Raw genomic sequence first — 27,970 nt, 5'->3', positions numbered from 1 at the left:
CTGCACGAAACGCGTGCTTCTTTGAATCATCTAACACCTCTTACATCGCCTTTCTTTTCCTACCCACTCTTTCCACTTCATCCCTCATACACTCCGTCGCGGGCACGACTGCTACGTGAGAGCCCTGCTATCTCTCCTTTCTTCCCTTTTTTTTTCGTGTTTACCGTGCGCCGCGTGAAAGAAGGAAAGGGCATCAATTCACACTCCCACTTCCCACAAAGAAAAAAGAGAAGAGGGATACAGCTGCTGCGACCTGGTGGAGAGCGACTTTACAAAACGCGAAGGCCGATCTGTGAGGCTGCGCACTGACACGGAACACGCACTTACGTATACATATCCAAACCTATCATCATCCCGTTCCTCTCATCGCGCACACAGCTTCCTCTCTCAGTGTGCGTGCATTGAGTCTGAAGGGCGGGAGAAACCGCATCGCGTAAGCCCTCACGTTTCATCTTGTGTTGTTGTGCCTGGCGGCTTTTCCTACATACCCGCTTTTCCCTTTGTTTTTGCGTATTTCTTTCTCTCCTCCTCGCCAACTCTCTCTGTAAGTGAATCTGCGTCGCGGTTCCCGTTTCGCAAGAGCGTCAGCCTCCCCCCTCTCTTTCTCCTCGCCGCAGTACCCACGGCAACCTTTGCGCACCCGCAAGGGCTCACTGGTGAGCGCGCAGTTTTTTTTTCTGCGTTGTTCTCCTTGTTCTTGTGACGGTCTCCCCGCAAATCCTTTCCGCTGCCTTCCCCATCTTCCGCCTCTCTTTTCTCGCTCTGTCCTTGCCACACCTCTGTCTCTTCCGTGTGTGAGCCGGGGAACGTTCTCAGGCACGTTTCTTCTCACTGACCCTGTCCCTCCCTCCCAAGTCGCTGCATTCTTTTTCTCTTCCCTTTTCGTTCCCTCTCTCTCGCTGAGCGCCACTACTCCACTGCAGACCGCCCGCTCACCCTTCCTCCTCTTCCACGGGGTGGTCTCTCGTCCTTGCTGAAAATCATACTCTCAAAGATTGACGTGTTGGAAGCATCCAAAGGTGCGGGGGCCAGTGCGTGTCTGTCTGGGTGTGCGGGAGGAGCTCAGAACTCGGGATAGGGGCGCAGGACACCCACGTCGTACAACAGCGCTGCCTGTGGAGGGGAGCGAGCGAGCGAGATAGAGAGCTGAGAGACGGCCGATCTTCTTCCCTCGACCCCAGAGACCTCTCTCCTCAATTCACAAATAGAAGGAGCGAGGCGGAGAGCGCACGTTCCTCCTCCTGCTCCACACCTCTCAACATACGCACGCACGCACACACACAGGAAGGTGCCACCTCAGAAGCACTGAAAAGTGCGTGCATCAAACACGGAGATACGGGGTGCGCCATCTCTCGTGTTGCCCCCCCTTGCGCTTTTACTGTTTTTTTTTTTGTGTGGCGCATTTGTCTTTGTCCGCGCATTCTGTGGCGGTTTCCTAGTAGGGACGGCTCATAGCAGCACGGTCAACGCCAGGCAAGCAGCCACTGCTACTCTCGCCGTTAGTGGGTTTCCCCCTCGACCCACCGCCGCGTTCTGCTCCTCCCTTTCCCACACCCCCTGCGATTCCGCGACGCACACCCACCAGAAAGTACGCTCACCTACAGAAGCACACATCCGCACACAACACACACACACACACACGCACACGGAAATCATACCATCAAAGGGGCCTGGGGAACGAAGAGGGAAAACTTATATATACATACAACTTATTTTTATCGCTTCACACCACAAAACACCCTTCGAAGGATAGGCTGCAAACGGCAAAACAGCTCGAGGGATTGAAAGAAAGGAACACCCTCGCCCTTTTTCCTGCGTCACCTCTCGTACACCGCCGCATCCTCTCTACCCTCCCTTCCATCCCGGCAGAGCACACAGAGCTAAAGAAATAGGCTCAGCGGACACGCACGCGATAGACGTCGCTTGAAAGCAGCAGAGCGTAGTTGTGCGGAAGAGTTCCTTATTTTTTTTTTTCGAGGTCTCTCCGCTCGCCTCTTTCTCAAGGGGCACTTCTGTTTGCAGTGTTTGTGTTTTCTTCCTGCTTTTGGGCCGTCCGTCGCTTTCCCATCGGTTTGTTCTGACTCGGACAAGGACCCCCTTTTTTTGTACTCGCTCCCTCCCTCGATATCAACCTCCGCTTGTTGGCGCTTGTGTCTGCTCCCTTTTCACGCTCCCTTTATCTTTTTTTCCCCTCCCTTTCCGTCTGGGCCCGTCTCTTACTTTGCGGTTGCTGCTTCCTTGCTGCGCCCCTGCCCCTTCCCTTCACTCGCTCATCTACCTGTTTTACCAGTCGCTTCTCGCCATCTCTTTTTCTTTTTCTCGCGTACACCTGCGTCGGAAGTCGTTGGTAGGAGGCGACTGCCTTCGTTCTCTTTCCCGCTTGCTTCACGGTCTCTTGCTCCATACGCTTTTCTGCTCCTTTCGCTTAAGCAATAGCAGTGCCTCCAATCGGCTGTGCAGTCGCTCTTGTTCATCCTTGGTAATGCTGAGCACCATGGATAGCAGCGCCTCTCCCGTTTGCCGCTCTCCAAGCTCGAAGAGCTACGCGACCCGCCGCGTCCGTTCACCTGTCGTGCTCAACCTCGTCGAGGATAATCTGAAGGAATCATGCAGCGGCGAGGCGTTCGGCTCGTCGCAGCCCGCGAGCCTGACGTCGAGCGGCGGAGGGCCTCGTACATCGGCCTTATCTCCGAGCAGGATGGGAAAGTCAGTTCTTACAGCGGAGGAACGAGAGAACGTTCTCACCACGCTCACGCCGAACTCGCGGCCACGCCGCAAATCAGACAATGCGGTGACGCTAAGTAGCTCTTCCTCGGTTCGGGGATCGCAGGAGAAGGGAAGCAACTCAAAATTAAGAGCAGTCAAGCTGTGTAAGTTTTCTGCGCTGCCGCAGGCCCCGCACACCTCTGCTAATCTCGACACGTGTACATCACCGGTGCAGCGGAGCGTCTCCTCGCGACGGGCGAGGAGGTCCGTGTCGCTCACGTCCTCTGTTCTGACCTCCAGGCCGACGGAGGAATTGGCGGCATCTTCTACGCCCTCTAACCCACCACTAATGCCGGAGTTACCAGCCCCATTGTCTTCGCGCGAGCACTCAGCCGCGATTTCGGAGGAGGTGGATGAGTGCTGCATCTGCTTGGAGGTGTACACAAACGAGAACCCGATGTTCCGCGGCGCGTGCCAGCATCATTTTCATCTTCCTTGTCTCATGGAATGGAAGCAGCGCAGCAGCTTGTGCCCGATGTGCTGTGCCGAAACACTCCGAGGTATCGGCGAGTTTGAGGGCTCACATCAATGCGCAGCTGCAGATCCAGCTGAGGTGGCTCGACAGCGCGCTATCGCGAAGCGCGACGCCGAAATCGCGCACAATCTGCAGCACAACTATCTTCTTCAGGCGCAGCTTCGTGGCAGGCAATATGCATACGCTACGCAAGCCGTGCGGTCGTTTCAGGGGCTGCACAGTGGTTCACCAAGCAGTTCGACCAGCCGCACACCGCCGCACACCGCCGAGGTTGAGGAGCACCCCTTGAGCACATTGCAGGCTCACAATAGGTGTAACGCGCAACGATCAGGCGGCATCGTACGCCAGTCGCCACCACCGGAGAACGTACACCAGCCCCGTGTTACGGCGAATGCGCACTCGCAGTTAACCGCACCGCCGGCGCATCCAAGCATGGAGGAAAGTCGACGTTCGCGCAGCAAGTCACAGGCGGGGTGCGCTGTCATGTAGAGTGGGGATCGGTGCGTGCTGTTGCTCTCAACGATAATTTTCCTCCTCCTCGCCATTGCTCCCCACCTGCCCCTCTCTCGCTCCGATGACGGTTAGTTGCTCTCACCCTATCACCGTATTCACAACTTGTATTTGCCGCTAGTGTAGTGAGCCCAGCCCATCTTCCGTTTTCCGGTATGTTTTCCCTTTTTTGTGCTCGTGCTCGTGCTTGTATATGCTCTTCTCTCGTTTTTGTTGTTTTCGTGTCTTTTCCAAGCCTCTCTTGTGCTCTTCCGCCGCGTTCGTACCTCCGCCACACTCAGCTTGTATATATATTTATTTATCTCCGTATCTTTGCTTCTTTGTTTGCTGGTGTCCCTCTCTCGCCCTTTTTCATCTACTTCGCCGTGTGTCCTTTCTGTGTCTGCGTGTTGTGCTCATCTACTCCTCCGTGCCTCTCTCCAGCGAGACGTCCGTTGTTGTCTTTCCAGGTGCCTGGATGGGCGTATGCATGTATGTAGGTATGTGTGTGTGTGTGTGTGCGTATGTATATATGTCTGTGTGCTTGTACATGGGTATGTGACTCGAACAGGCTAACAACGTCATTGTGCGTTCGAGTGCTCCGGTTGCTCGACCTCTCTGTCCCGTTTCGCTGCACCGACTTCTTCTTCCCTCCTTCGAAGCTATCCCTCCATTATCTGCTGCCGGCAAAGACAGGAAACAAAAAGAAGAGGGTGCACACAAAGAGGGAGAAGCAGTGTGTGCTGCGAATTGTGGACTTGGTCTCTTGCCCGAGACTCACGCCACCCACCACCCTCTTTTCTGTTTTGTTTCATCCTCCTTTCTCTGTAGGTCCTCGCTTCGCTCTTCTCTCTCACACAGAGAGACAAAGGCATCTTCGTGTAAACGGATTATTCGTCCACCGCCATCTCTTCCTCGTCCGCCCGCCCCGCGATACAGAAGCATGTAAATAACGCAAGGTGAACTTTTTTGTACACAGGAAGCCTGAGGTGCGTACAGACAAGAAGAGCTGGACAGAGTGTTGTGTGCCGAGGCGGCTATCAAGGCACTGCATGAAAAGGAGGGTTGTCGTAGCGGAGTTGTACTGATTTTGTGGTTGCATTGCAGTGTAGAAGTAGAATATTCTAACCCCCCCTCCCTCCCCCAAAGAAACAACAATTTCACATGCCCATTCCTTTCACACGACAGGCAAAGAAACAACACCGTGAAAAAAATCCTTTGCTGGCTTTTCATTGACGCCACGAGGCTGACGCTGCTGAAAAGGATTGTGATGGAGCTGTGTGTCCCCGGTGCTCTCGGCGCGATCGTTTTCGCAATGGCACCATGCCTTGCCTTCGCTCGTTTTTTCCCTTTTCCGTCTGTGGCTGTTGTGGGTGATGGGCGTCTTTTTGCGATGCACACGTCTGCGTACCTGCATTTCTCCTCCTCTTCACGTATGGCCGGTATCGCCCGCCCGCCCACATCTTGTAGCACAGGGCCCAGGAAGAGGACTTGACGGAGAAGAGCGGCGAAGCAAGGCGGGAGGCGAATCACAAAGTTCATGCGAAAACACAAAAAAAACGAAAGAAAAATGCGTGCGAGGAATGAGAGGAGGAGATGAGCGGTGAGGAGACGAGCGAAGGAGAACAAACATTAGTGGGGTGATCTCTGCATGCGCACTAAATTATTATTATTACTATTATGATTATCTGTTGTTTTTGCTTCTTTCTGGCTTCTTTGCTGCTGTGGTGCTTCGTCTCCCGCTCCTTCTCCCTATGAGTATCTCGACTTTGTCACCCCCTCCATTCCGAGCGACTAGCGCATCCATGAAGATTGCTGATACGTAGTATTGGGTAAGATGCATGGATGTGCCCCCCCTCCCCTCGCCTCGCCTCAGCCGTTTCCGCTAAAAACGTTTCGCTTTTTTTTTCGTTATACGAGTATCTGCTCTGTTGGCGTTTGATACAGCACACTTCAGCTGTTCCTCTCGTGTGCGTTATTTTTCAGTCGTCGATTCTTGCGTTCTATTCCAGCTTCCTTCTCTCTTTTCTTTATTGGTGTGATGCCCGTGAAGGGGCCCGGGTGACTCCACCCTCCCACTCGCTCCGCTCTCGGCCTGTCTCGTCGCGTGCGTTGCTCTGAATGTTTCTTTTTCTTTTTCTCTTGTGTCGTGCGTATGTACCCTGATGACGCCGGCCACCTCTCACCCCTGCCATCAGCGCCTGGCAACTCACCCTGTGTGGGGCAGGCCAAGCAGCCTGCAGCCTGCCCTCGAGTGCGGTTGCGGACTCTCGGTGCGGGCGGACAGGTCTGGGCTGGCGCTGCGCCGAAGAGGCGTTATGGCCGTGACCACGTTTGCACCAGCTCAGTGCGAGCTGTGCCGATGATTGAACAAACATACACACCCACTTCCTGTTTTTCTGCTTTAGCTGCGTTGCGGTAGTGCTGAGCATTGGTCTGGGCCTAGCCTGCGCTGTAGGCAGTGGAGTTGCCGTGGGCTGGACGACGCCGAGCGGCATTGCTTGGTGTGGCTTCTTGACATGGCTGTGGTGCAACGGAGGCAGATGAGGGGCGGCCGTATGCGCATCTTCGCTGACTCGGTTTGATGCTGCCCTGGTGTATGGAACAATAGTTATGGCTCTCCACTCTAGAGGAGGGAGTCTTTCTAACGCCGCTTCTTCGGTTTTGTTCTTTCTGCGTTGTTGTGAAAGCCACCCCTCTCTTTCCTTCTCTCCATCGATGCGTTCATTGGCGGCGCTCTCTGTCTTTTTCTTCGCGTCTTCTCCTGCTCACACACGCACACGCACTGCTTGCACCGGGTGGGCATTACGGTCTCCTCCTCCACCGCCCCCACTCTTTGCTTGATCAGTGCTTTCCACTGTGCTCCTCCTTGCCGACCTCTTTGGCACGCTCACCCCTCTCCGATTGGTCTCCCCCCGCCTCTCCCCGGCATCATCGCGCACCCCTCGCCTCTGCCCTTCTCCGCACGTTTGGTGGCTCACTGCCGTGTCTCTTTTTTTGTGCTTTCTCCGTCTTTGTTGTGTTTGCGCTCTCCTCACTACTCTCCTCTCGTGCGCTCGTGTGCGCGCACCCGCTGTATCTCCTCCCAACCCTCTCCCGTGCCTTTCATGTTTTTTTTTCTCCCTCTGTCTGAGGCGACGAGCGGCACTGTCGGTGGCTGATGGCGGTCTATTGCCGGTGGTGGCGCATGAGTGTGTGCGTGCTGGCGGCTCCTCCTGTCTCTTGCTGGTTTTCTCTCTTCCCCGTTTTCTTGTTGCCTCTCTTTTCTCTCTCGATGCGTTGCTTCCCTGCGCACAGGCCCTCTTGGTGCGATACATGAGAAGCGTACGCTAGCCGTTGCGTACCTCTCAAGAAACATACGATATGGCGAGAACGAGCACTGTGAATGCCGTACCCGCCGCGACAGCAGTGCGCGATGCGCACACACGCGGGCACACCGAAAGAGCGAGCGTGCTGCCGTGTTGGACCCGACCCACTGCCAGACTCGCCATGTCCCACACACACACACACACACACACACAGACGGACACGCCCTCGCTCTTGCGTGCTTGCCATTCCCCTGCTTACTGTCCACGAGCAGGACGCCGCCACGGCGCGTGCGTGTCTGTGTGTGCTGCAGACTGGAGGGCAGGGAGCGGGTGACGTGATGTGTCCGCCAACGGCGCGACTCGCTCGCTCTCTCGCTCTCCGACTCCCTGTCATTCTCCATCGCTGCCCGCGCTGCAGTCTTCACTGTACCCGCTCTTTTCTCCCCCGTCCTCTTTCGTGTTTCGGTGTCGACGCACACGCCGCCACCTCCCTCCCCGCACCTACCCCCGCCTGCACTCATCACACCCTACGACGCCAGCTCTTCTCTGTCGTCCCGCCACTCACAGCTCTCCCCGCACCGTGTTTACACCTCTTTCGCTCCAACAAACCGCCCCTTTAAGGATGTCCTCTGATTCCGCCGTTGCTGCCCTTTCCGCTGCCATGACCTCGCCGCAGAAGTCTCCTCGCTCGTCGCCGAAGAAGACGGCTGCGAAGAAGGCCGCGGCGAAGAAGGCCGCGGCGAAGAAGGCCGGGGCGAAGAAGGCCGGGGCGAAGAAGGCGGTGAGGAAGGTGGCTACGCCGAAGAAGCCGGCGAAGAAGGCTGCGAAGAAGGCCGCGAAGAAGCCGGCGAAGAAGGTCGCGAAGAAGCCGGCGAAGAAGGCTGCGAAGAAGCCGGCGAAGAAGCCGGCGAAGAAGGCTGCGAAGAAGGCCGCGAAGAAGGCCGCGGCGAAGAAGTAAAGCGCGCCATCATGCTTGCCCGTGGCTGACTGTACGCTCTTCTGAGGCACACGTGCCCGAAGGCGCATCATAGATCCATCTCTTTGTTTTTCTTTTTGAGTTTTTTTTTTTCCGGGCTCTCTCGTTTTATTATTATTATTGCATTTTATGTTTTTTTTTGTCTCTTTTGAATGTCCAGTCATGCTTTGTCCTTACCTTCAGTGTCTACTTCGTCCGCAGTGCGGGTAACGGACTTTTCCGTGGCGAACGCGGGGCGTTCACCGCTCTGTGTGCCGGCACATGCTCGTCGATGTACTGCGGGCATGCGACTTAGACCGTGAGGTCCCGGGGGTGGGGTAGATAAAATGGCGCAGTCGAAAAAATAGCACGCGAACGAGAAAGAGAGCAAAGGAGAAGGGCTTGCAGCAGGCGCACGCGCGTTCGCGCGCGCACCCACCCACCCACGTACAGGTGCTCTCATCAAACGTCAGGGAGGTGGCGAGAATCTGGAATGGCGGGCGAGCACGCATGCTGAGCGCGCACCTTTCCAGTGCCTCCTTTCCCACCTTCGAGCATAGTCTTCCTCGCTTTGGGAACTGGGGCCCTTGCTTGTAGAGGTTGCCTCTCTTCTCTCGCTTTCTTCTTGTACGGCCTTCTTCTGTTTTGCCACACCGCGGAAGGTTACGCGGCGCAGTCTGCAGCAGGAACGCCGGAGGAGAGCACGGAGCTGAGAAGCATGGGGAAAGGGGGAGTGCGCTCTCTTGTCACCATATCAGAGCTGCTGTGTGTAGAGGGGGGTGGGTTTGCAGCAACACCGATCCATGTTGGTACGAGGGACGTGTGCGCCGCCTTTAAAAGCCATGAATGCATCGGCTTGCTGCCCAGTGAATGTTCTGTCGGGCCATGTTTCTGCTAATAGTCCTGCTTCTCACACCCTCTACCCCTCGACTTTGATCTCTCTACACCATGGACATATCCGAATGCACACATGCGCACCCACACAGCCACACACAAAAAAAAATGTCCACGGGCGAACATGTACACATGTTTCTCTACCAAGCTTACAACTACCCTCTTCGCACCTGTTATTACTGCGCTTGCTGCTTCTTGAACTCTATTAGGTGTTTTCCTCATCACACCACTTTTCTCCCTACCGCTCACTTTTCCGCTCGCTCTCCCTCCGCATGGCGCTCAGCACGGGGTCTCTAATTGTGAAGGATGTGGTATGTTGCGACGCATCTGGGCACCCATGCTGGCGCTTCTTCTAGCCCGTCAAGTGCGCCTCTCATTGCAGCTTGGCATTGTGAATTCGAGCACAAGGACGAGGTGGAGAAGCTTGCCGCATTGGCAATTTCAGGGGAGCCGACGCCAGCTGCATGGATTACAGACCCGGTCACCGGTGCCCAATGACAGGCTAACCTCCCCCCAAACCGCAATACGCGATGCGATACGTGGAGACAATGGGTGCTTGGCAGAAGCCTTTCGACACCAGAAGAACACGGCCGGCGACCTTGCGAGACGACGGGAGACCGTCCGCGCCTAGTCCTGCGCAGGCACCTGCCCGCACTTTGGATTGGTGCAACGGCGGGTGACTGGCAGCGACAGCGTGGGGTGCACGTGGCGTGCTACCTACTGCTGCGCTGGCACTGTAGTGCCCCCTCCCCCGCCTGTGCCTGCTATGAGGGTGTCCGACCCGGTGCTGTGCCCGGTATGCTACGCGGGATTCTCGGACCGCTCGAGGCGGAAAGTGCACCTCGTTTCACGCTATGGTTGTGCAGGCAATCATTTGATTACGCATACATCTCACTAGCGCTGCGCGAACTTCCAGCGTCTGGCATCTATGACTGCCCCGTGTGCCGCTTCAGGACGGCAGGCTATGAGTTTTATGTACGCAGGCACATGCTTATGCACATGCCCCTCCCACTAGACTCACCCACTCCTGTGACGGACGTGCGGTTTCATCAGAGGGCTTAATGCCACTGCTGTCACAGACTCACAGCGACGCCCCACCTCTTGCGGCAGATGCGGGCAAGCCGTCCAGACACACCCCTGTGAAATTGACGGAAACACAAGAAGGCATACCGGATCCCTCTCCCGCTGACAACAACGCCGTCACGAAACAGACGACAGGATCCACTAGTGTGAATACAGTGCGCACGCGCTCGGAAGCATAGCTGACATGGTGTGCCCCATTCCAGACAACGCATCCAGAGGCCAGAGGCGAAAGAGGGATCGAAGCAGAAGGCGCGCAGAGATGTACATCAATCAGCCCCAAGGTGCATGTGTGTGAAATGTGCGGCATCTCCTGCACGCGACTGGGTGGGCCGATGCGGCGCAGATGCGGGAAGCGCGACGAGAGCACCCTCGAGTCGCACCACCGAGTCCTCCAGACTCCCATGTAAAGTGACACCGCACTGTATGACGGCATGCCGCGGCTTGAGACGGCCGAGAGAGAGAAGCATGTCGTGCAAGCGGGGTGTGCAAGGTCTCAGAGGGCCCTTTCCTGAGGCTGGCCCACGTCCTCCTCGAGCTCATCTGGCGTGCGCCTGGGCCACCCCTCTACTGCCCGCACGGCAGACGCCACCGCTTCCGCCCTCGAGCAACACCCTGGACGCGACTCGCTTTGGATCAAGGCATGCCGCCCACACCCAAGTCCGTCCGCCGCCGATTGTGAAGCACGTACCAGAGGAAGTGACGAGAAAGGACAGAAAGAGCAGGTTATGCGCATGGCCCTGTTCGACGGCAGGCGGTTCGTTCTCGACGACCGAGGCTTCGCCGCAGTCGAACAGAGGTATATGAGGGGTGGCTGTATGCGTATATTTGCTCTCTTGCTTACGGGATGACACGCTGAAAGAAGGAAAAATTGTGGACGCTTCGCGCCGATGTGCACCTACGTGTCGTGCGGCGGTCTGTTGTTGCTGCTTGCTGTGCAGAGGCAACCCTCGCGTGTTGTTCTCTTGTTCCTCTCTCTCCCTCTTCCCTCTTTCGGAGGGTGTGCACCGCTGGATGTTTGGTGACTGGTTGTGGCCATCACTCACCTGCTGTCCCACCCTTTTCTTTTCTCCGATATGTGCTGAGTCCTCTCAGCTGTTTCCTGGCGCGAGCCCCGCATTTGGCTTGCCGCGTTGGCATTGTGTACGTGGTGTAAGAGCCGAGGCCCTCTGGGGCGCACCGGTGCCCTCGCCCCACCACCGACTGGTGACTTACCACTTCGTCTTTCGAAAGTCTTCTCTTCTTTGGCCCTTAGGGCCATCGACATATGCTGCGTAGAATCGGATCTCGCTACGGGAAGAGATTCTCTTTCTTCTGCCGGAACGTGCGCGCCGTCCCGCAGCCGGAAAAGGCGGAGCGCGGTGGCGAAGACGCGTTCCTATCCTTATCTAATGTGCAGGCGGTGCTGGATGGCGTGAGTTGGTGGAAGGAGAACGCGGACTTGAACGCTGGCCTTTACAGCGCCGCATTGGCGCGGTGCATGTACGAGTACGTCGAGGATGAGCTCCTTGGCGATGCCCCGGCGAGTTCCTTTCGTCTGCTTGAGCGCGGCTACGAAAGTTGCAAGCATAGCGATGTGTTAGGCACGTGTACTGCCCTGGTTGCGACTCTACAAGAGCCGCAAGAGGATATTCAGTCGAAGGACCACTATGAGGTGGTACTGCTGGATGGACCATCACTGCCGATCGTAGGTGTCTCCACCACTGGTGGACCGCTTGCAGCCACATATGCTGCTTCAGCCGCTGCCGCCGCCACCGCAGCGGTCGCAGCTGCGGATGATACAATGAGCAGCGCAGAAACAGCCAAGGAGTCCGCCTCTGACTCCGATGCCGCGGCCACGCGGGTGAAGATGACAACAGACCTGCACCAAGCCTTCGCGCGGTTTCAACGCACGGACGGCGCGGAAAACTACTTGCTGGACGTCGTCTACGTTGGCGACTGCACAATGATGCTGATCCGTAACGGACGAGTATGTTACGTTACTGAGGAGCAGGCACACCAACTGGACTACCCCTACCAACTGGGCACCGGTAGCAACGACACGCCGAAGGATGGCGTTCGTCTTCTCATACCAGTGGAGAAGGGGGATGTCGTCGTAATGGGCACCGATGGTGTTTTCGACAACTTGTACCCGAACCGAATAGCGGAGCTGATATGGCCGCATCTGGAACGTGTCTTCTGTCAGCACGACTATCTGCAAGCGCTGGGCGGTGCTGCGACGGCAAAGGCACCGGCAAACTCGGTGAGCTACGTGAAGAATCGCAACCTTCGCACGCTTCTGGACGACATCATGGCGGCGCTCGACATGAGTGCGAACGCTGTCATGGTCGACGCTATAGCCGTCTCTCGCGACGTGCGCTGCGACTCCCCGTACGCCTCCAAGTGCATAGAGAATGGCGCCCTCTTCGAGGGCGGCAAGCCAGACGACATGACGCTGCTAATATCCGTGATCGGCGAGAGCGCCGACGACGAGCCCAGCGAGCAGTTCTCCGGCAGTGAGGCGGCATTCCCACTGCCGTACCGCGACTGGCCATGAGCACGGAAAAGGAAAAAAGAAACGCTGTGCTTTCTCTCTCCGTCATGGGTGCGACACGACACGCAGCAGGCAGAGATGAACAGAGACGGAAAGTGTGAGGCGACAGTGAATGCCATGGTACCTACCCAGCCGGGCGGTTGCTCGAACACTATTCGCAAACTCAGCTGGGAATGAGGGCATACAGCACCCTCACGTCCGTCTCTCTCTCTCTGCGTGCACATAGGTGTCTTTCGCCAAGAGGTGAACCTGCGTGACATCATAACCTCGTCGACCAGCGCACCTGCCTCCTTCCCCCTTTCCCTTTGTCTCTCGCTCTCTTCATTGTGTCTTGTTCCCTTACCCGTGTGCCGCTTCGCGCACCTGGCTGCTCGGCTCTGAAAGACCGTTCGAGGAAATACCGACGTCTTTTACCTAGTATACATCCATTTCTGTATCTGACGTCTGTATGTATGTGTTCCTGTGCCTGACTCTCTCTCTCTCGTGCCCTTTTTTGTGCCCTCTTCTGCTGACCCGCGCTCACGCCTTTTTGGTCTCTTTTCTTGTTGCCCCGTCTCTTGCGCTTTCTTGCTCTCCCTGTGACGATGCTGTGTATCCGCCCTCCTTGCTCCATATCACACTCGCGCAATGAAGGATGTGCGTAGGTGCATGTCGTTGAGCCCATAGGCATGTTTGTGTGTTCTTGGTTGATCTAGGAGACAAGAGAGGAGAGGGAGGGAGGGGGGGGGTCAGGGCGCCGGCGGGCGGTGTGTGTAAAGTGGGGTGTGCGGAGGGTGGTGGGAGAAGCAGAATGACATGCCAGCGGCAGGCTACGTGAGCGATTCGCTATGCCGTCCTTCTGTTGCTGCCTCTGTTTGTACTCTGTACTTCCTCTCCTTCACCTTTCTCCCTTCGCCCGCCGCTGTTCCGTCGTCTTTGAGCGACCGTGACGCAGCGAGCGCGTAGCTCACGAAGGCCTCCCCTGCGCTCGTTTCTGCTCGATTCCAGCCGCCCCTCTGGCTCTCCTCTCTCCTCGCTTTCCGCTTTGTCTTTTTTTTTCGTCTTCAATCGACCGCGTGATGGAGGCGGAAGCACCCCTCAGCGCGTCGTGTCGCAGGGCCCAGCACGCACCCCACTCTGTGTGTGTGTGTGTGTGTGGCTGTGGGGAAGCGAGCCAGCCCCCCAACCCCTAAACCCCTGCCAAGTGCCCCAGCCACCTCGGGTGGTGGCGGGGCCCAGCACCGACAACGTAGGGGAGGTCAGAGCGATGTATCGCTGCTGATGTCGCTGGTGAGGTTGCGGAGGGCGTGGCGTCGGAGCGGCCAGCGTGGCTCGAACACATCTCCCCCCTCTCCCTCCCCCTCCGGGCCCCTCACTCTGCCCAGCGGTGCAGGGAGCCTGCACCACTCTCAAGGAGGGTGCGGCTGTGTAGCGCTTGGGACGGAGGCCGTACCCAGGTGACTGTGTTGGCGCAGTGCTGTACCGCGTATGCCTACCGCTGCCTCGCGCCAGGCCATGTGGGCCGGTGTGACGGGGCCGGCTGGAGGGGAGTGGAGTGGCGTGCAGCTCGCGTTGCACGGGCAGAGCAAGGGGCACACGGTGAAACAAAACAGAGCAGAGAAATACAACAAGAGATCTCTTTATCGCTGGTATCTTCTCCATCGTTTTTTTTTCCCGTCCGATGCGTGCTTCTGTCTGTCTGTGCCTTTGTGTGTGCGCCCCCGAGCGGGTCTGAGTCTGTCTTGTGTGAGTGATATCATGCTAAGTGGCTAACCACAAGCAACAAACAACAAAAAACAAGAACAGGGAGAAGGGTGAGAACGATGTAGGTCTCGTCTGTCTCCGCCGTTTTTTTTTTGTCAACGTGTTCTTCTGCTCTCCTCGCCGTCCCCTACTTTTTTTTACCGGCCCTCCCTCTGCCCTCTCTCGCAGGTAGGTGTGGGTGGGAGCATCCCTCGTCAACCAGGGAAGCGAAGTGTGTCTCTCAGTGGTTACAGTCGCATCGTGCACGCTCCAGAAGCACCCATACTCATCTCTCTCGATATTGTCATGATACAACTTTTTGCTCTTTTTTTATTCCACTTTACTGTGCCTGGGAAGGAGCTCAGAAGACGAGGAGTTGAGTACAGAAGCACGTGAATGCCACAAAGGGCGCAATGAAACCTCCTCTGAGACTGGGGAGGGAGAGGTAGGTGTGGGCGTGAGTGTGGGGAGCTCTCGACACGAGCTGAGGTATTCTGGCAGGACCGCAGGAAGAGCAGCTCAAGCACGCACACTCACGCAAAGGGAGCGAATGCGGCCAGATTGGCACCAGAGAAGAGCCGCGGCGTTTTTCTTTTTTCTTCTCGATCCACATGAAGAGACTTGGACTCATCTGCGAAGCAGCGCCCCTGTTTCGCTTTCGTTCCCTCCCTCTTATTTTTTTTTTCGTATATTGCAAAGGACCTTACCGGCTTTTCTGCACGCATACGCCTGCATGGCCCATTTTTTCGTGTGTGCGTGTGCGCCTTTGTTTTGTTTTGTCCATTTATACTGTCATCGGCGGGATGGGCGACGCTTCGGCGACAACCTCTTCAGGGCACTCACACTACGGCTCAAGTACAGCTGATGGCGGAGGGGCAGCTGGGGAGTGAGGAAAATAAAATAAGAGGAGGGGGGCAGTGCAGACTCGTTCTTCTCCGCACAAGCGTTTGACGAGGCAGCTACGAGCTTACAGTGGGTTGGTGAAGAGTGCGTGTGCTTGTGCTCTTTTTGTTCCCCACAGTCCTCACCCCGCTGGCGCCTTTCGATGGGCCGTCGATGAAGCAGTACCCCCACTCGCACCGGATGTCTTTCAAGCCGTTGCTGTGCTTGCATCTCCCACCTCCAGCCCTTTTATGTGCCACTCTCCGCAAATCACCACGCACCTGTCCTTGGTAGGCCTTCTGTGCCTGCTCCCCACATGTGAACCCAACTGCGCACACCGTCACGCGCATCCACAGTGGCGCGCGCACGCCTAGTTTTTGTACCTTGCCTTTCGCAAATACTGGAAAGGGAGCAGGCATGAGCGGGGCTGGTCGCAAGCATCGTGCGAAGCACCTCACCCAGCAGTACCTCGACGCATCTGGGTGGGCAGGCCCCAAAGAGGGCGAGAGGTTGGCGATCTGCATGGAGTCGCCGCACGGGCAGCACGTCCGCGTCCTTCTCCTAGCGCCCCCGAACAGCGCACCCGCGAGCTTATCTACCGAGACCCCGACTCCGGGCGGTAGCAGCTCGAGTGATGCTCCGCATGGCGCGGAGGAGTCGGAGGCGGTTGTATCCGCGGCGCCTCTCTTAGAGGTCGAGCAAGTCGTGCATCTGCCCAGGAAGTTTCACAAGGTCATCTGGCTCAGCATTAAGGACTTGGTAGTGATCGCAGACGGCACTGTTAGCTCTAAACCGTCTCCTGAGCAAGTGGAGAACTTTCTCAAGGATCCGAGGAACAAGGGGTGGCGCGAGCGCGTGGCGACGGCGCAGCACCGCGCTGAGGACCAGCGCGCTGTCCTGCAGCGCATGCCGCATTACGCCGCCACAGCGCAGACGACGACATCGGTGCTTACCGGGCCTCAGGTCCGTTCAGGCGTGCGCGCGACGGCCAACGGCGCGTCGGAGCAGGACGGCGAGGGAAGCGAGAGCGAGGCAGATGATGTGTGCAATCCGAACTGGCGCAACATCAAGCACCAGCAGCAGTTCTTCTACGGCCTCGGCGACGATAGTGACGAAGAAGTTGAAGAGGAAGAGGACGCATAAACGAACAGCTCTCCAGTCGCGTCCACACCGCACCCACGCGAAGACGACAGCGTGAAGCTGAGACACATGTGCAGGTATGCCTTTTTATGTGCTTGTGAGCCTGCGATTGTGCTGAGATGGTGACGGAGGGCCGTGCCTGGTGTTCCCCTCCCTCGCTGCACATGCCGTCTGTGAGTGGTTATGCGTCGTGAGCAAAGGTGGTGACCCACACCAAACGGAGCGAAAAGCTTGTAGGCGAGCTTCCCTGCTGAGCTCCACGTAAAAGACTAACAGGAAAACCAAGAAGTTTAACGAAACGACAACACAATGCACAATGCCGACGCATATGGCTCGTATGCGCTGGCGCGGCGCTTGTGGGAGGGGGACGGCAGAGGAGTACAAGCACTCGCGCTCGTGGCAACGAGAGATCAAGGTCCCCACAGCAGTTGCCGTTTCTGTGGCGTCGCACGGGTGATGTGTCACACTCGCGCGCCTGTCCCTCTTGCTCTATTACCGCCCTCCCCCCCACTTAGCAGGGCTCGCGTGGCACACGCACAGGTCTGCGGTCAACGCTGTCGCGTGCCAGCGCTGCCGTTGATTGCCCCGACTCTACGCCTCTCTCCTTCACCCCGCCCCTGCTTTTGCTTTGTTTCTCGGGACCGACTGCGCAACTCCCTCCGAAGATTTCCTAGCGCCCCAACACACACGCACAGGCACAGACGCAAGCCACGCGACTACATCTTCATCGGGTGGCGCCCGCTCTCGTGTATGAGCAGTCCAGCAGGCACGGTGGCACAGCCCGGGGCTGCCGCTGCTGCTGATGTTTCTGGGGGACCGTTGCGCTCCATGCAGGCCACGACCGGCGCTAAAAGCGCCGCGGCCGCCACCACATCTCTTGCTCCCCTCTCCACAAGAGGACTTCCCGCCGACCACCACTCGCCGGCCTCCATGGTGGCAGTGATTCAGGAGCAGTGGCTGCAGCTGTGCGAGTACTTCCAGCGGGTGCAGTGCGCCAACACACACGACGAGCGGACTAGCCTGATGAGGGAGCTAGGCAGCGTGGAGAAGGCTCTCTCAGTCATACTGGATGCGTTGCTGACGGATCGTGCAATGCTGGCGACTAACCATCCTGCTCTGCATCAGCACAGCTACGTCTTTGGGGGCCCCTTCCGCTCCGAAAGCGCGCCGCCGTCGCCACCGGAGTCCTCTGTAGACATGGGAGCCCGCGGCACGGCGGAGACAATGACCACTGCCACACACATTGGCACCTCGCCGTCCGCCTCGCTGTCGTCGTCGTGCCTGCTGGACGGTCTGGATGGCGCGTGCTTGGCACTGCCGCCGTGCTACCGTTTCCTCTTCGCCGATTCTCACAGCGTGCCGATACCGCCGCCCCCGACAGACGAGAGAGGGGAAGCGTCCAAGACGAAAGATCCCGCTGCCTTCGGCAACGAGCCCCCGCCAATCGGCAACATATTTCTTCTCATGCTCTGCCAGTACGCCAAGCAGGACGAGCCGCCCGGCGTCCGCTCTGTCATTCTGGACTTCCTGGTACGTCTACTCCAGGAGGCTGATTTGCCGACGGATCGCTCCGCCTACCCGGCTGGTGAGCGGGCCATGTCACTGCTGCAGCTGCGCCCGTCCGCGCTCATTGTGCCGCTGCTAGACATGGTGCGCAAGGTGAGCAAGGCCCTCGACCCTGCCAACGCCGCCGCCCACCGCCCCACGACGACCTCGACGTCGGCTTCGCCGTCTACGGCAGCGGTGACGGAGACATATCGGTGGGCGATCGTCGACCCGCGCGACGGCACTCTCCTGCAAGACGCTGGCCGCACGCAATTTGTCATTTTTCTCAGTACGTTGGCGGAGAAGATGGAGCGGGTGCCGGCGCTGGCCAACTTCTTTGTCGTCGAGGATGGCTCACAAGAGCGCAACTTGCTCGTGCTGCTGGACGCGCTGCTGCTCTATCTGACGCACGACTGCAGCACCCAGGAGTGGACGCACCGGCGCGACACGTGCCGCTTTGCCTTGAGCGCTGTCGTGTCCCTGGCCAAGTGCTCAGATCCGTGGATCCAGGACGTCGTTGCCAAGGAGGAGCGCGTGGCGTCGCGCACCCTCAACGCTGCCCGCACCACCCTCTTGACGCTATGCAAGATTCCCGAAAACGACGACGGCGCGACGCAGCTGCTATACCTTCGTGATGTGATGCGCTTCTGGGCAACATTGTTGACGATGGCGCCGTCCGTCGCGGACACGCTGCGTCTGTTACCCCTCATCGAGAAGGAGTTTGTCTGCCAGACTCTGCTGCCGCTCCTTCAGTCGCCGGACAGCCACGTGTACTCGGCCGCGTGTGTGGTGGTGTCCAACATACTTGCAGACCTACAAGGGTCCGCGCCGCTGCTGAAGGTCTGCTTCGCCAAGGCGCTGCTCTCCACGACGATACGGAAAGCGAGCGGGCGCATTGTGCCTAAAAAACAGTTTTATGAGGTTCTGGTGCAGAATCCGGTCACCGCGGCTTCCGCGACGCGCACGGGCGACCTTGCGGTGACGCGCGGACAGCAGGAGGAGAAGGCCGCCGCGTCTTTGCCCGAGCACCCAATTACATCATTCTTCACCTACTACATCCTCCCACATCTGTCCAGCAACCCCTGCCTATCGGAGGAGGACAAGGAGAGCAGCACCTTGCTAGGCTTCACGACGACACGGTGGTCGGCGACGAAAGCGACGCTGCTACTTGTGCAGACCCTCGCTGAGCATGTCCCGCACGTGTTTCTGCGCGAGGTGTTCTTGATGGATGTCAACTCGTTGTCGGACGTGCAGCGCAAGCAGATGGCGTGTGCGCTTCACACCGCCGACTCCGGCGGCTGCAAGAGCGCCGAGTCGTGGGGCAGCGCCATCACACCGCCGCACCTGAACATTCACGACTGCTTTCTGAGTAGTCTGCTCTCGGCAGCTGCGACAAACCCCAAGATAGGACTGCAGCCCGATTGCGTCGGAGAGGCTGTGCTGTCGCGACTGCTGCGGGTGGAGGCCAACATGCCCGTGGCGGCGCTGCGAGCTCAGCAGCGCATGATGAGCGCCATGAAACCGCCGTGCAGCTCCTCTTCCACGGCGGCCACGGCGGCCACGGCGGCAACCGAGCCGGTGAACTGTTGGTTTCATGCCGGTGTGCAGACCTCGCCTTTCACTACGGCTCTGTGCGAAATGGTGCAGCACCTGGACTCGTCTCCATACACGGTCAGCTCCCTTGTGGCCGACCTCGTCGTGTCCATCGCCGTCATGCCAGACCTACGCGTGCTATACACGCTCTTGGACTCGAAGCGCGGCCCGCTGATGACGGCCCTCTGCGGGTTGCGCAGCGTCCTGCAGTGCCACTTGGAAAGAAAGGTCACGGAGACCAGCCCGATAAAGAAAATCACGGGTGGCAGTGAGCCTTCAGCGAGCACCAGCACCGCCCGCCGCCCACTTGCCGTCTCCATTCCGTTTTTGTACGACATGCTGCTGCAGCACTGGGACCTTCTCGTCGACGACGACACGGAGAGAATCAAGAGTCCAGCCACACCAAACCACTCCTCAAGCGGCTCTGAGGTGTCTGCCGAGGCGCTTCGTGAGGCCATTAGGGAACACGGCAACGTGCTGTACGCCTGCCTCTACTCCGAGTACCTACATGCTTATTTGGACGCCGTCATTGGCTACACGGCCCTGTCGCAGAACTTGATGTACCTCAAGGTGTCCGGCTGAGTCGGTGGCGATGCAGCCATAACGTAGGTGCCAGAGAAGAGGAGTGGAGCCCGTTGCCCTTCTTTTCATTGTCTGCGTTGTCCGAGTCGCGTACGCCTTTCTCTACGTGTGTGCTTCTCCCCCTATCCCACCTCCGCACACATACACATATACATAAACATGGACTCGTGTGAGCTGTGCCGCCTCCCTGCTTCCCTTTTTCTGTTTGACCTTTCCCATCAGCACGCCTCTTTCCAGGTTGCGCGTCCCAGCGCTGGCCACCACTATCGATGGTTCATCATCTTTCTCGTCATCTCGCCCCCTTTTTCTGTACATAGTTATGCCTGGCAGCGAACAGCAGCTCTGTTCTTCGATCCCCCGTCCGCTAAAAGCCACCCCACGACTCGCTCCTCCCTGTGTGCGGCACCTTCTACGCCAGCCTTGTGTTACAGTACGTACTCGCGACATCACTGCGTGCAGGTCGACAGGACGAGGAAGGGACTGCTCGTGAGACTCTCCCCCGAAGGGGAAATGCAGAGGGCATGCCATTTCTCGTGTCGCCGTCTTGCACGGCTCGCCTTTTCCTTTTTTGCTTCTCCCTCTTTTGACGGTCTCGCTATTCCTGCTTGTGTTTCACCGAGATGAACGTAAACCGTTCATTGACCATCTTCCCTTTCTCTCCCCCACTCAACCACACAGGACTTCTCGATACGCTATTGCTGCATGAGCGTGTGCGTGTGCCACCGCAGCTCTATCACATTGGACGCAGCTCACACAAACTGCGTCTTATGCGCACTGTCTCCATCCGCACCGCGACTGTTCTCCTAGTCTTTCCTGAGCCGCACATACGGTGATGCTGGAACTGGATGGGACGACACTGACCTACGAGGGGTTTCGCGATGCATGCCTCAGGCCGAACCGCCCCGCCGTTATTCGAAATGCGTGCCGCGACGCGAGCGGTGGCATCTGCTTTGACCTCGCAGCCCTCAAGCGCCGCCTCTGCCCACGAGAGCTATGCCGCTGTCTCGGCTCACAGACTTTGGCTCCGGTCTATCCCGTACCCTCCACGGCACAAGTGACATCATGTGACAGCACGCCAGCGGCGAGGGATGAGAGGCGCCACGAGCCGCCGACGACGGTGAGGGATGAGGTGGTGGAGGCAGACGAGGAGGGTTGCTGCAAAACGGTACCTCTTGAAGCGGTGCTGCACTCGTGGGCCGCATCGACGAGCGCGGCCGCCTGCTCTCCGTCGCCGCCGCACGTGTACTACCTGAAGGACTGGCACTTGCAAGCCGCACTGGAGAGCACCGCGGCCACTGAAACGGTGACAACGTCGTCAGCTGCATCATCGCGATTGTGCGAGTATGCCAAGTCTCGGGCGAGTGGCACGCACGGCGACGGGCTCTACCGCGTCCCAAGGTTCCTCGGTGCGGACTGGATGGACTCCTTTTGTTGTCGCCACGTGGTGCCCAGCAATGGGGTGCTGAGCAAGACTGCGCCAGCCCACGACACAGACGCCAGCACACAGATAGGGTTTGGTAATGGCGAGAGTGATTATCGATTCTGCTACATTGGCCCCGTGGGGAGCTGGACGCCGCTGCACTACGACGTGTTTGGCACTTACTCCTGGTCCTTCAACGTGTGCGGTGATAAGAACTGGTATTTTCCGACAGTGGCGGGCAACGCGTACTTGCACGACCACCTTTTCCCGCTGTTCCCGACGCCGCCGGACATACGTGTGCTGACTGGCTTTGAACTCGAGGCGGTGGTGCAGCATCCTGGCGACCTCGTCTTTGTGCCTGCCTTCTTTTACCACCAAGTGCACAACATCACCGGCGAGGTGTTTCCCTTGTTCGCCGGTGAGGGGGCGGCTGTGGAGGACGACCGTGACCAAGACGCCGCCGAGCCAGTTGCGCCAGCTGAGGCGAATGAGCACCTGTCGGCGGCGCTGACAGTCTCGTTGAATCACAACTGGTGCAACACTTTCAACGTGGAGCGCATGGTGAAGGCTTTTTTGGCCGATGCACGGCAGCTTGCGTCCCACCTCTCCATTGAAGACTTGGCCCTCATCTGCGACACACGCGACTCGGCGGTGTGGCGGCGGTTTGCAGACCGGCTGCTTCACAACGGGACGAACTGGTCGTTCGCGAGCATGACCTGCTTCCTGGACCACTGCCTGGCACAGCTCGATTCAGGTGTAGATGCTGCCGTTGGGGCAGAGGACGAGCGCGGCGCGGCTGCGGATGAGTTGCACCGACTGCGTGGCCAAGTTGCTGAAGAGTACGCGCACCTGCTCGAGGAAAAGAGGCCCTAACGCCGCAGACTGGGAAGGGGGGTGGAGGCGGAGAGAAATGAGTGGGGGGTGGACTCGGGCTGCTTCTCCAAGAAGCGCCAAAGGCCGTGGACCCGCCTTCATCGCTATCTTTTCCTGACGATCCTTCTTCGTACGGCATCTTGCGTGCCCGAGACTGAGCCCGTCACGGACACTTCCCTGCCTCGCTGCGTGCAGGTATGCCCGCCGTCTGCTCTCCCTCTTACTAATTCTCTTTCTCATCACAACAAAAAGAAGCCACAAACACAGAAGCGAATGCACGGATCCAGCATCCGACGTGGCCACGACATTACTTGTTGGGTTCACTGCCGGTAGCGCTCGTTCCTCGGCGGTGAGAAGAAGCCGGGGTAACGAGAGGCATGGCGGCTCCTCCACTTTGCCGTGTAGGTAATGGTAGTGGCCGGTGATGATGGGATCGCCGCTGCTGTAGAAGCTAACCATCGGCGCTCTTCTTCAATCTCTCTCGCTCCACGACATGACGTACACAAACACCAAAGAAAGAAACTCCAAAAGACGAAGTCAATGCCTTTGGTTTGCCTCACATGACGCGGCCGTATGCGTGCATGTATGTGCTGCATGACACTCGACCTGACTCGCTTGGGTTCCTTTCTATCTTCATTCTCTCTTCCTTCCTCTATCTTAACGCTTATTCCTTGTCGTTCTGCCGTCGTGCCCCACGACTTGGCATCCATACGCACAAACAAACACACACGCGTACCCACATGCCTGTGTGTGCGTGTGTGTGTGTGGGGGGGTATCATCGGTTCCGCCGTCCCAGCAGAAGTTGAACCAACGGCATTGCCCACTCTCCAAACACACACACGCACTGCACCGCCACACGCATACAACTATATCGTAACACGAAGGACTTTCTCCGTGTTCTCTCTTTGTTACGAACAGTTGATTGCCATTTTTTTTTGTTTTATTCCCTTGACGTTGCTTGTCTTCTGCCTCTGGTGCGCTGCTGCTGATCTTCTCTGTGGTTGTGTGTACCGGCGCAGCTCTTTCTTTCTCTCGTTCAGACTAAAGGGCCCCCGTCATCGATCGCCATACGCACTAAGACACTGAGCTACTCCATACCCTGCTCCGCTCACCCCTTCTGTCCCAAAAATACCCCTCTCCCACCTCACTCTCGAGCGCCCCACTGCCCATTTTCAGCCTCGCTGCCCGGAAATCTCTCGATTGCTTACTTGGTAGGCGACACCTTTGTGCGCGCGCCGTGTGTACCCGTTCGGTGCACTTTCCCCTTCTATTCCTCTTTGAGGCGCTTATATATTTATATACATCATTTGCCGTTCATCTCCGAGCACTCCGTCGGCTCATATTTTTCACGCGTGTCTCGCACTGCTTCAGACCACGCGGTGAGCCTGCGACTGGGCCCAAGAAGGAGTCGAGTAGACTTTAATTCAGGTTGTACGGCAGAGTGTGGACGCCGCCTGACAAGTAAAGGTTTCCTTCGCCGGACAGTTTCTGTACGCCCCCGCCTCCTTTTCCGTTTGCGTTTTCTTTTTTTTTGTGTGGACTTTTTTGCCCTTTTTGCTTCGATTTGTTTGTGAGAGTCTTGCCTCCCCTCTCCCTCGACGCCCTTTCCCTTTCGCACACCTCAGGTGACTCTCCACTCGCGTGCCCCATCTCTCGCTCCCCTCACCTTGGGCGTGTGCGGTGCTCACTCCTCCTTCATCTCTTACCTTTTTTCCCTTTACGGTGCGATCCTCGATCTTGTGCTCCTTGCACGTCCGCCTACCCCTCGCTACCTCCGGAGACCTTCGCCCTCTGTGTGCGTGTGAAAGAGAAGCCTCTCTGAATCTGCAGCTTCTCGTGTCCAGTTGACACGGCCGTGGCGGTTGTGCTCTCCGACTGCACAGATCTTCGGTTTCTTTATCTCCCCCCCCATACACGTACGAAAATTGCTCACAAGCATGTCCATTCGTGCGGTGTGTTGGCTTCAATCGAAGCTCGGCCTCGACATTGGCGGTCGTAGCTCCGGCGACGATGGAAGTGGCACCCTTGGCAGCGGTGAGCTGGCCGGCTTCTCCACGACGCAGAACCGCAGCTACAGCACAGACCCTGTCGCGACCGTGAACGGCGACCCTGAACCTAGCCGGAGCGGTCGTGGGATTGGCGGCGGCGCCGGCACGTTTTCCGGCCTGGCCAGCGGATGGGAGTCAAAGCTGGGCCTGGTGTGGAGGCAGGCAAGCGACAAGGCGACGCAGTACTGGAACACCAACATGCGCCGTCGAGGGAGCAAAGACCCATTCGGCTTTGGGCCAGCGGGGGCGCAAGGCGACTTCGGCGGCAACACCGCGGCGGGTGACAACCCCGAGCTAGACGAAAACGGCCTTCCAGTGACTCGAAACTGGTACTACTACGACGCGCAGCTTGGCCGCTGGACTGTGTCGCGAGATGCCCCGGAGAGTGTGCAGCAGGAGTACTACGAAAAACTCGAGGAGGCGGAGCGGGAGCGGCTGGGGCAGAAAAAGGTGGGGCCGCCGCCGCCGACCGCCATTGCTGGAGGGCCGCCACCACTTCTCGGGGCAGCCGGGGGTGGTCACGGCAGCCAAAGCCCACACTACGCGATCCCGGACTACTTCGGTAACGCGGGAGCAACCTCAGCGGCACCGCCGCAGCAGGCGCAGCCCTACGGCGTCTACGGCGGCACCCCCCCGCAACATGCCCAATCAACCTCTCCCGGGTTGTCTCCTCCGTCGGCAGCGATAAGCACGCAACCTGGCACCTACTACCCGCCTACCCCGCTGATCTCCAGCACAACTGCTTCGGCGACCATCCAGGCTACAACGTACAGGCAGCCACTATTGGCCCACTCGCAGGTGGCACCTCCGCCGCCGCCTGCGCAGGCATACTTGCCAGCGATGCCTTCCATATCAATGTCGACCTACCCCGTCGCCGGAGGTGCGTATCCCGCCGCCTCCGCTTCACCGACGTCTGACACGCACGCATTGTCATTGCAACCGCTGCCGCACATGGCCGTGTCGGAGCCGCCAAAGACAGCGATGACGGTCTCCTCTCCACCACCGCCTATCCTGGCCTCACCGACGCCGTCACACCTACTCTCGCAGCCGCACGTCTACTCGTCTCCGGCGCACAACGGCATGCCCGTATCTCCGCCAGCTCCTGCAGTGTCGCAGCAATACGCGTCACCGCTTCTTCAGTCGCAGTCGCCGGAGCACAACCGCTCTGCCTCGGGCAACAGCGGCGCAGGTGTGTCTTCTCTGTCCTTTGCGCACGCGAGCGCACCTGCACCTGCGCCATGCGCAAGCGCTGCTCCAGACGCATACCCGTACGGCGGTGGCAGCGTCAGCAATAACGTTCAGGATTCAACTACAGCCGTTGCGAGCGTCGGCATCCCAACCCCTTCACAGACGTCCTTTGTCCTGAAAGCGGCTGCACATGGGCTACAGCCTCCGCCACCGACAAGCAACCCTTACGCCTATCCCGCACCCGTAACTACAGCAGCGACCGCCCAGGCGTTTGCGCCTGCTCCCGCCGCACCCGTGCAGCCTCAACCGCTCAAGGCGGAGGCGAACGGCTACGATGAGCACCCCTCTGCTCCCTCGATGGGCACCTTCCAGACCACGAGCGCTGCGGCAGTGCGACCGAGTGCGATCGGACTGCCGCCGCCGCCATCCTTCAAGCCATTTTCTCCGTCTTAATGCACGCGCACCATGACTGCGCGAGCAACACATCGTGAGAGTGCGTGAGGCGTCACAGGCTGAGAGAAGGCGGAGCAACAGACACACAGACAAAGAAAACGGAGATGAGCTCGTGCGCACGACGAAGACGCGCTCAAAAACGAAAACGCTCGAAATGTGCCGCTCACACCTTTCCTGTTTGGATATCCCTGCCCATGTGTAGGGCGCGTCTCGGACGTGTGGTTGTGTGTGCTGCTGTTTGTGTGCTTCCGTCTCTTGAGGCCTCTCCTCCTCGCCTTCCATCCTAAGCACGGGCACAGCTACGTGTATAGATCGGCACACAGAGACACGTGCCTGTGCAGCCCCCCTGTCCCTCCTCGTCTTTTCTCTCTCTCTGCGACCGCCTTTCCCCCCTCCGTGTTTTGGTGTGTGTGTATGCGGCGTTCGCGTCTTTTTATGTTTTTTTTTTTTGTACCGCATCAAAATCGTTTTGGCTCTCCTCCTTGCCATTTTGCCGGCCACCTCTCACCCCTGCCATCAGCGCCTGGCAACTCACCCTGTGTGGGGCAGGCCAAGCAGCCTGCAGCCTGCCCTCGAGTGCGGTTGCGGACTCTCGGTGCGGGCGGACAGGTCTGGGCTGGCGCTGCGCCGAAGAGGCGTTATGGCCGTGACCACGTTTGCACCAGCTCAGTGCGAGCTGTGCCGATGATTGAACAAACATACACACCCACTTCCTGTTTTTCTGCTTTAGCTGCGTTGCGGTAGTGCTGAGCATTGGTCTGGGCCTAGCCTGCGCTGTAGGCAGTGGAGTTGCCGTGGGCTGGACGACGCCGAGCGGCATTGCTTGGTGTGGCTTCTTGACATGGCTGTGGTGCAACGGAGGCAGATGAGGGGCGGCCGTATGTGCATCTTCGCTGACTCGGCTTGATGCTGCGCTGAAACGAACAAGGAAAAGAAGCTCTGCGTGCCGTGTGGTGCAGGTGTCTTCCTACGCTCTCGCGCAATTTTTTTTTGTGCTTATGTATGCTTCACTCCCTTTGCTGCGCTGGAGTTTTTCTCTCCTTTCTCAATGCCCATGGCGATCGCGGGTTTCGGCCCTCCCGCCTTCGTGTATATTTCAGATGTTCACGGTGACGTGCGACCGTCACCCTCTCTCTCTGTGTATTCATGGTGATCTCTCTTTGCTGCTCTTGTCGGTTCGAGGATGTGTTCCATCAGAGGTGTTGAACTGCTCCTCATCCCGTTTTTCCTTTTTTCTGTTGGCACCCTCCCCTCACCACCCTGCAAGGTCATTTAGAAGGGGGTACGTCTGAGTCTCTGCTGCGCGGCATCTCTTTCACTCTGCAGCCCTCCCCCCTCTTGCTCAGCTGTGTCTTTTGTCTTTCCTTCATCTCTCGGTGTCTTCCCTGCCCTTGCGCGCCGGCTACCGCTACAGGCGTCTGCTCACCTTCGCACGACTAGCCCTGCCGACCTCGCCATCTTCCTCGCCCCCTGCTCCGGGAAAGCCCTCTCTCGCGGTTGGCGGGTGGAGGGGGAGGAAGGGAAGGCGGAAGAGGGTTTGGTTGCAGTGCATTGAGGAGAGCAAGCGCGCCGCTTCTCGTGTGCTTGCATGAAAGCCGCTTGTTGTGGCGAAAGCCGCGGTTGTTTCACACCCAAGATGCTAGCGAGGCCGTGAGGAGGGGAGGCGCCACATCTGTGCATGTGGAGGGCTATTGTAAGTATGTGGGGCGTGCCTCGTCGAAGTGAGGCTCCGGTGTTTGTGCGCCTCTGCGCTGGGTGTGGGTACCGGTAGTATGTGTGGCATCGCATGCTTTGTTTCCCGTGTGGACTTGCTTTTTCAGTCTTTCTCAGGGACTCTGCCACTCGGCAGGGGCCATTTTTCTTCCGTTGTTTCTGTTCAGCTGATGCCGAGCAAGCGATTGCGGGCATGGCAGGCGAGCGAGATGGAAGACACACGTTCGTGTCCGTGGCGGCGCGGATTTTGCCGATGTCGCCTGCGAGTACGTGTGGGCAGTGAGACATTCAGTTTTCTTTTATAAATATCG

The 27,970-nt window shown here is 58.2% G+C and overlaps 7 protein-coding genes across 7 annotated transcripts; all 7 read left to right on the top strand.

Moving 5' to 3' along the window:
- Positions 1 to 2,482: 2,482 nt before the first annotated feature.
- Positions 2,483 to 3,730, top strand: LINJ_27_1080 (conserved hypothetical protein; the record flags this gene model as incomplete). Its single annotated transcript, XM_003392611.1, has 1 exon — positions 2,483 to 3,730. One exon carries the CDS (start codon positions 2,483 to 2,485, stop codon positions 3,728 to 3,730), a length of 1,248 nt encoding a protein of 415 aa, XP_003392659.1.
- A 3,930-nt stretch (positions 3,731 to 7,660) lies between these two features.
- Positions 7,661 to 7,996, top strand: LINJ_27_1070 (putative histone H1; the record flags this gene model as incomplete). The annotated part of the gene is made up of 1 exon (XM_001466316.1): positions 7,661 to 7,996. One exon carries the CDS (start codon positions 7,661 to 7,663, stop codon positions 7,994 to 7,996), a length of 336 nt encoding a protein of 111 aa, XP_001466353.1.
- A 3,238-nt stretch (positions 7,997 to 11,234) lies between these two features.
- Positions 11,235 to 12,503, top strand: LINJ_27_1060 (conserved hypothetical protein; the record flags this gene model as incomplete). The annotated part of the gene is made up of 1 exon (XM_001466315.1): positions 11,235 to 12,503. The coding sequence occupies one exon, from the start codon at positions 11,235 to 11,237 to the stop codon at positions 12,501 to 12,503; it is 1,269 nt and encodes a 422-aa protein (XP_001466352.1).
- Positions 12,504 to 15,521: 3,018 nt separating this feature from the next.
- Positions 15,522 to 16,247, top strand: LINJ_27_1050 (conserved hypothetical protein; the record flags this gene model as incomplete). The annotated part of the gene is made up of 1 exon (XM_001466314.1): positions 15,522 to 16,247. One exon carries the CDS (start codon positions 15,522 to 15,524, stop codon positions 16,245 to 16,247), a length of 726 nt encoding a protein of 241 aa, XP_001466351.1.
- Positions 16,248 to 16,994: 747 nt separating this feature from the next.
- Positions 16,995 to 19,964, top strand: LINJ_27_1040 (conserved hypothetical protein; the record flags this gene model as incomplete). The annotated part of the gene is made up of 1 exon (XM_001466313.1): positions 16,995 to 19,964. One exon carries the CDS (start codon positions 16,995 to 16,997, stop codon positions 19,962 to 19,964), a length of 2,970 nt encoding a protein of 989 aa, XP_001466350.1.
- An 832-nt stretch (positions 19,965 to 20,796) lies between these two features.
- On the top strand, positions 20,797 to 22,257 carry LINJ_27_1030 (conserved hypothetical protein; the record flags this gene model as incomplete). The annotated part of the gene is made up of 1 exon (XM_001466312.1): positions 20,797 to 22,257. The coding sequence occupies one exon, from the start codon at positions 20,797 to 20,799 to the stop codon at positions 22,255 to 22,257; it is 1,461 nt and encodes a 486-aa protein (XP_001466349.1).
- A 1,937-nt stretch (positions 22,258 to 24,194) lies between these two features.
- On the top strand, positions 24,195 to 25,946 carry LINJ_27_1020 (conserved hypothetical protein; the record flags this gene model as incomplete). Its single annotated transcript, XM_001466311.1, has 1 exon — positions 24,195 to 25,946. The coding sequence occupies one exon, from the start codon at positions 24,195 to 24,197 to the stop codon at positions 25,944 to 25,946; it is 1,752 nt and encodes a 583-aa protein (XP_001466348.1).
- Between the last annotated feature and the right edge of the window lie 2,024 nt (positions 25,947 to 27,970).

Source organism: Leishmania infantum, chromosome 27 (assembly GCF_000002875.2).
Source record: "Leishmania infantum JPCM5 genome chromosome 27".
In the NCBI taxonomy this organism is placed as follows: domain Eukaryota; phylum Euglenozoa; class Kinetoplastea; order Trypanosomatida; family Trypanosomatidae; genus Leishmania; species Leishmania infantum.
This window is presented reverse-complemented; position numbering and strand designations above follow the sequence as displayed.